General features: G+C 37.4%; 1 protein-coding gene across 1 annotated transcript in view; it reads left to right on the top strand.

The window, feature by feature from the left end:
* LOC107590757 (GRB2-related adapter protein-like) overlaps positions 1–6,900 on the top strand; it is a 23,412-nt gene extending 16,512 nt beyond the window's left edge. Inside the window, exons 4-5 of the mRNA XM_016279663.1 lie at positions 5,281–5,449; positions 6,675–6,900. Of these exons, the coding sequence (XP_016135149.1) occupies positions 5,281–5,449; positions 6,675–6,854 (349 nt within the window). The 3' untranslated portion in view covers positions 6,855–6,900. The remainder of the gene's footprint in view (positions 1–5,280; positions 5,450–6,674) is intronic.
* Positions 6,901–8,021: the final 1,121 nt, after the last annotated feature.

The raw sequence follows: 8,021 nt of genomic DNA, 5'->3' as shown, positions 1-8,021 counted from the left end.
TAGTATACTTCAAGTATGATGTAAAGTTCACTTAAAGAAAACTTACGAGTATACTTGCAGTATAAAACTACGAAACTAGTAGTTTACTGAGACTATACGTCAAAGTGTACTAAAAATGCTACTACAAGTATTTAATTAGTAAACTATCAGTATACCTATAAGTTCACTTTTAGTATAGTTGCAGTACAAACTAAACATTTTGATGTAAACTAGTTGTGTATTCAAAGTTTACTACTGTTATGCTTAAAGTATACTTAAAAGTGTATTTTATATACTAGAAAGTGGGCCAATTTAGTCCCAAGGAGTATTGAAATAGTACACTTACAAGTATACTACTAGTACACTGATATTTGTATACTTACTACATAAAGTATACTTAAAAATATACTTGAACTTTACTTAAGTATACTTACTAAAATAAACTTGAAGTATACTACTTTTTGGTAAGGGGAGCGTCGAACCCTCTCACCGGGGAGAAAGAACCGCAAGGCGGCTGGCGCCGGTTTCACCGCACATGCTTTTATTCTTTCTGGTCGCTATGTCACCAGAAAGACGTCTCGCCCATCCATTGGACTGATTACACATGTGATTCAGAGGGTGGTCACGCTGAAGGCGTTCCCGTAGCGTTTCGACGCAGCTCGAGTTCCTGAAGGGGAACTATTGACTCTCTTTTCTAGCACTTTAGATACGGTTGCTCCTGTATGCTTAAAGAAGATTAAGGAAAACTGTGGTATAATGAGCACACTTGCAGCCTAAAGAGAGCAGCCCGGAAAATGGAGCGCAGCTGGAAGAAAACAAAACTAGAGGTGTTTTGTATTGCATGGAGGGAAAGTACTTCCTCCTACAGAAAAGTCTTAAAAATGGCTAGATCTGCTTACTTTTCATCTCTTAGAAGAAAACAAACACAACCCTATGTATTTATTCAGTACAGTGGTTAAATTTACGAAAAATAAAGCATCAACAGGAGCTGACATTTCCCAACAGCACAGCAATAATGACTTCTTTACTTCCAAGATCTGTACTATTATAGATAAAATTATAACCATGCAGCCATCAGCTATCGTGCACTGTAGATCCCCTGAGGAACAATTCCACACATTTTCTGCTGTAGGAGATGAAGAATTGTATAAACTTGTTAAACTTGTTAATCATCTAAACCAACAACATGTATGTTAGACACTGTACCATCTAAGCTACTAAAAGAGGTGCTTCCAGAAGTCATAGATCCTCTTCTTATTATTATTAATTCGTCATTGTCATTAGGATATGTCCCAAAAACCTTCAAACTAGCTGCTATTAAGCCTCTCATTAAAAAAACAACTTGATACTAGAGAATTAGTTAATTACAGACCAATCTCATTTTTTTGTCAACGATACTAGAAAAGGCAGTATCCTCACAACTGTGTTCCTTCTTATGGCGCTTTTCCACTGTGTGGTACGACTCGGCTCGGCATGGCTCAGTACGGCATGGCATGGTTCGGCTCGGCACGGTTACTAACCAGTGTCAAGGGAATAGTTACATTTAAATTGGTGACGTTCATTGTTGCAAAATTTATATTGCAAGGAAAATCAAAAGTGGATATACACTTTAATACTTGCTTTCCTTTTTGCTGGTACTGAATCAGAATTTTGGGGGCTCTTATGTTGCATTTCCACTGCAGTTCAGTACCGCTTTAGAGTGGGCGGGATTATTCACATGTCGTTATATTTGCGCCGCCTCTACTACCACGACTCCTAAAAAAAAACGTTTTTATTCCGCGTCGTTCCAACAAGCTCTCACTGGATCCGCTCCTCTGCTATCAACGAGAGGAACGTCTGTTCTTCCGCAACAGACAACAAAACTTTTTGGTTGTTATAAAAAGGTGCACTCATTCCAAACAGTTACGTTCGATCCTTCGCTGGCTGTGCTGATTTAAATCTAGCGGTTCTTTTGTGTTTGTGTCGCAAGTTCAGTGACTCAGGTAGTGACGATTCTCTCCGGCCAATCCGTGATCAGCAGAGTTTACACGTCACGTTTTGGTAACGGTACGGTTCACTTGGAACCCCAGCCGAGGAGGTACTAAAAAAAGTACCAGGTGCCAGGTACTGTACCCAGTGGAAAACCCCCCAAAAGTGAACCGTACCGAGCCGTACCATGCAGTGGAAAAGCGCCATTAGAGAAAAATGGTATCTGTGAGGATTTCCAGTCAGGATTTACACCGTATCATAGTACTAAGACTGCTCTGAACAAAGTTACAAATGACCTGCTCTTATCATCCGATCGTGGTTCGACACTATCAACCACAACATTCTGTTGAATAGACTAGAAAATGATGTTGGCATTACTGGAATTACAATGGCATGGTTCAACTCATACTTATCTGACCGTCATCAGTTCATAGCAGTGAATGATGAGGTATCATATCGATCACAGGTGCAGTATGGAGTACCACAAGGCTCAGTACTAGGACTGCTGCTTTTCATGCTTTACATGTTACCCTTGGGAGATATTATATGGAATAAAAAAAGTACCAGGTGCCAGGTACTGTACCCAGTGGAAAACCCCCCAAAAGTGAACCGTACCGAGCCGTACCATGCAGTGGAAAAGCGCCATTAGAGAAAAATGGTATCTGTGAGGATTTCCAGTCAGGATTTACACCGTATCATAGTACTAAGACTGCTCTGAACAAAGTTACAAATGACCTGCTCTTATCATCCGATCGTGGTTCGACACTATCAACCACAACATTCTGTTGAATAGACTAGAAAATGATGTTGGCATTACTGGAATTACAATGGCATGGTTCAACTCATACTTATCTGACCGTCATCAGTTCATAGCAGTGAATGATGAGGTATCATATCGATCACAGGTGCAGTATGGAGTACCACAAGGCTCAGTACTAGGACTGCTGCTTTTCATGCTTTACATGTTACCCTTGGGAGATATTATATGGAAACATGGTGTTAGCTTTCACTGTTATGCTGATGATACTCAGCTCTTCACGGCCCGACAAAGCATACCAATTTGCAAAACTAACAGAATGCAAAGTTGATATAAAAAACTGGATGACTAGTATTTTCCTACTGGTAAATTCTGAAAAAAACAGATGTGCTAATTATCAAAAACCTCTGCATGTAATAACCTAGAACACTGTCACTAACACTCGATGTCTGCTCTGTCAGTTCTTCGTCATCAGTTAGGAACCTAGGTGTTCTATTTGATAGCAATCTTTTCTTTGAAAGCCACACTTCTGACCGTCATCAGTTCATAGCAGTGAATGATGAGGTATCATATCGATCACAGGTGCAGTATGGAGTACCACAAGGCTCAGTACTAGGACTGCTGCTTTTCATGCTTTACATGTTACCCTTGGGAGATATTATATGGAAACATGGTGTTAGCTTTCACTGTTATGCTGATGATACTCAGCTCTTCACGGCCCGACAAAGCATACCAATTTGCAAAACTAACAGAATGCAAAGTTGATATAAAAAACTGGATGACTAGTATTTTCCTACTGGTAAATTCTGAAAAAAACAGATGTGCTAATTATCAAAAACCTCTGCATGTAATAACCTAGAACACTGTCACTAACACTCGATGTCTGCTCTGTCAGTTCTTCGTCATCAGTTAGGAACCTAGGTGTTCTATTTGATAGCAATCTTTTCTTTGAAAGCCACACTTCTAGCATTTGTAAAACCACATTTTTCCATCTTAAAAATATATCTAAGTTATGACCTATGCTCTCAATGTCAAATGCAGAAACGCTAATTCATGCATTCATGACCTCAAGGTTAGATTATTGTAATGCTTTATTGGGTGGTTGCTCTGCACACTTAATTAACAAACTTCAGCTGGTTCAAAATGCAGCAGCTAGAGTTCTTACTAGAACCAGGAAGTATGACCATATTAGCCCGGTTCTGTCAACACTGCACTGGCTCCCAATTAAACATTGTATACATTTAAAAATCTTGCTAATTACTTATAAAGCCCTGAATGGTTTAGCTCCTCAGTACTTGAGTCAGCTTTTATCGCATTATAGTCCTTCACGTCCACTGTAATCTCAAAACTCTGGCCATTTGATAATACCTAGAATATCAAAATCAACTACGGGCGGTAGATCCTTTACCTATTTAGTACCCAAACTCTGGATCAATCGACCTAACATTGTTCGGGAGACTGACGCACTCAGTTTAAATCTAGATTAAAGACCGATCTCTTTTACCTGGCATACATATAACGCACACATTATATCACATTTATATAATTCAAATCTGTTAAAGGATTGTTAGTCTGCATTAATTAAGTCAACCGGAACCGGAAACCTATTCTGGGATTACTGTAGTCACCCAGATTCAGTCCGTATCCAGTCCAGATGGTGGATCAGCACCTAGAGACGACCTTGACAGCCCTGAATGTCAGCAGAGACAATGTCAACTAGATGAGCCCCAGAGACAGATCCCCTGCAAAGACCTTGTCACCTCGACGGCCACTGACACAAGACAAGTCCCCTGCACGGTTAAACCATACCATGCTGGTTTCGTCTGTCCAGAGGAGAACTGGCCCCCTGACTGAGCCTGGTTTCTCCCAAGGCTTGTTTCTCCATTTCTGTCACCGATGGAGTTTTGGTTCCTTGCCACTGTCGCCTTTGGCTTGCTTAGTTGGGGACACTTAATGTCTGTCGATATTGTCTACTTGATTGCACAGATACTATTTGAACTGAACTGAGCTGGACGATGACATCTCTGAATCAATGATGATCTGAATTTTACTGGAAAACTGAGTGTTTACTATTGTATGTATTGCATTGCACTATATAAATAAAGGTGACTTGACTTGACTGATTTCTAGCACTCAGCAATCAAATACTGCATGTACTGAAGTGTAATATAGGAGTAAATATTAATGCTAATTAATAATTATGTTTTTGGAAAATAGTTATTGGTTTTAAAACTTTTCACATATTTGCAGGACATTAAGACAATGCATGTCTTATTGTATTATTGCATCTTGACAGGATATGCATATGGATATCTTCTGAGAGGAATATTCCTTAATCTAGTTACAGGAGAATAAGCACAGACTTTTTCAGAGTCTAATTTGATTAAAGTTATTAACACTGTTCTTTTACATCGTGACTCAAGAACTTGCTAAGAGCTGAAATGTCAAACTGTGATTTATTAGGCAAAACCTTTAATCAAATACTTTTATGTTCCGATTTAATAAACAGGCAAGTCAAGCCAAGATCTACCCCTTTATCTTGAAGATAAATAACCCTTTTTTCTCTCTCTTTCTAGTTACGGGGACCATGTGCAGCACTTTAAGGTTTTGAAAGATAGATTAGGGCAGTTCTTCATTTGGGATGAAGTCTTCAGCTCCCTCAACCAGCTGGTGGACTTCTACAAAATCAACAGCATTGCCAAAGAGAGAAAAGTCTTCCTGAAAGAGCCTGAGGGATCATTAGCTGTAAGAGTCACATGTACATGAGCACATGATGTTTGTAGATTGAACAGCATTACTGAGGTGCCAAAGTATAACTCTGGTGAACTCTAATCTGCAAATTTGCAAAGCGAAAGGATGTTTGACCAATAAAGGACATAAAGTCAAACTTTGATCTCTTGGCTTAATACAAAATGCAAAGCTACATGGCTTGAGCATGAAATCATATCCTGTTGCTGATATTTGTTATGAGCTTTTTGAGCCAAATGCGACCCTCCTTTATCAATATAATATTGCTGAGTTTAGGGTAGTTAAAGGTTACTGTTGGGCTTAGGGAAACAGGTTATCTATGGAAGTTCATTTTCACTTGGGAGTTATTTTATTTGTTTATTTCTCATAAATTGTGACTTTATATCTCACAATTGCAACTGAATTCGGACTGTATTTCACAATTGCAACTTTATTTTTCGTAAATTTCGACTTTATTTCTTACAGTTGTGCCTTTATATCTAATAGCTGAATATTATATTTATATCTAACATTTAATTTTTTTTGCAACTTTCTCAGAATTGCAACTTTTTTCCTGAATTGTGACTCTCTCACAATTTCTCCAAAATTTCCGTTTTGTTTCTTATAATTGTGATTTTGTTTCTCACATTTGCGACTTTATATCTCACAGTCGTGACTTTTTTTCTTGGAATCACAACTTTTTTTCTTGTAATTATGACTATCTCACAATTGCAACTTAATTTCTCCTAAATTTCGATTTTATTTCTTCTATTTTAAATTTTGTTTCTCACCTTTGTAACTTTATTTCTGACAGTCATGTCTTTACATCTCACAATTGTAGCAACTTTCTCATAATTGTGAGAATTTTTTCTCATAATTGCAACTTTTTTTACTGTAATTATGTCTGTATTTCACAATTACAACTTTATTTAAATTTAAATTTGAACTTTCTCATAGCCTATTTGTGGGACTCTTCTAATAATTGCAATTATTTTCTCCTAAGTAGGACTATTGCAACTTCTCCTACATTTTTATTTTATTTCTTGTAATTGCAACTTTATTTCTCATAGTCGTGGCTTAATATCTCCCAATTGTGACTTGTTGCACAATGTGACTTTATAACACGTTGTATTATTACTCTGAGGTGGAAACAGGCTTTCATAGGTATGACTATGTTTTGTTTGACTGCTGATCCAGTGCACAGTCTTGTCATGTCCGTGATTTGTGTGTGTTTCTGTTTCAGAGGCCACGTCATGCCCATGCCCTCTTTGACTTCACATCTAATCATGCAACTCATCTACGCTTCTTGCGCGGTGATGTCATTGACCTGCTCGACTGTTCGGATGCTCAGTGCTGGAGGGGGCGGTGCCGTGGAAGAGTTGGCGTGTTTCCACCAGAGTACGTGCAGCCAATTTACCACTGAACTTCAGCTATGAGTGTCACCATCCTGTACAGCTAAAGTTAAAGAGAGCCCAATCCATATTCATCAATTGCACATACTCTTCATAAATCTGAAGGTAAACAAAGCCTTATACATCAGTGTTCGGTGTATCAGGTGATTAAGGTCTGTTAATTCAACCTTATGTGTCAAAGGTCAACATTCTTCTTTGTTGATTGCTTTCAGAAAGCAAATCAGAAATCAGTTATAACTTGTTAACAAACCAGTTTTTGTAACACTCTTAATAACAATTAAGGGTGACAGTTCAGTGTCACTTATTGATCAGCCATCATCTGAGCTTGCTGTCTATTCTTCTTTCACATACTTTCAAGTAATTTCAAATCAAGGTATGACATTAGAGTTGGAGTATCAACCTTGCATTTTTTCATTGCACTTGATGTTTTTATTGATAATACAAAAAAAATCATGTCATTTTTTTTCAACCACAAGTGAACCAGACCTACTATATATTTCTTATTTTTTCATATTTTATTAATTTATTTTTTCTTTACTGTGCTAATGCAATAAACATACTTTTGAGGATTACTAATGACGTTATATATTTTAAATCATTTGCATGTTGATTTCTCTGTAAATACTGTGGCGTTGTGGTGCTATCATAACATTTGCTCGACCAATGCTGTGAGTTTGGAGCAGGGCTATCAATTTGATCATCCATTGGCAGATTTGGGCAGTGCCTGTTGCATTTATTTTATTGTTAATTCTGCTTAGTGCCACAGAAATTACACACTTTACCCTTTTAATTTATTTGATTTTAATTTTTTTACTGTAGTGTTGACATAATTACCATAAATAATTGTTTAGACCACTAGTAATTATATAAAAATGCAAATTTAATTTCCTAAACCATTAAAATTAAATTCATTTAACTTTTTCTATACTTCTTATTAGAGTGAGAGGGGGTTATTTCATTGTTATCTTTAACATGTTTGTTCAGGAAGGCCTCTGACTGATGTTGTAATGGAAAACAAATGTTGGATCCACCTATGCCATGTGCAAACATTTGGGACTCTAGTACTATTTACGACATGACCATAAAAACAAGCAATAATAAGCTAATATTACATTTTGAGTGACGTAATTGAAATAATCGCTCTCTACTGGTCAGTTTATTTACAACAAGCAATGTAA

The sequence above is a fragment of the Sinocyclocheilus grahami genome, unplaced genomic scaffold (assembly GCF_001515645.1).
Source record: "Sinocyclocheilus grahami isolate Dianchi unplaced genomic scaffold, SAMN03320097.WGS_v1.1 scaffold132.1, whole genome shotgun sequence".
Taxonomy (NCBI): domain Eukaryota; kingdom Metazoa; phylum Chordata; class Actinopteri; order Cypriniformes; family Cyprinidae; genus Sinocyclocheilus; species Sinocyclocheilus grahami.
This window is presented reverse-complemented; position numbering and strand designations above follow the sequence as displayed.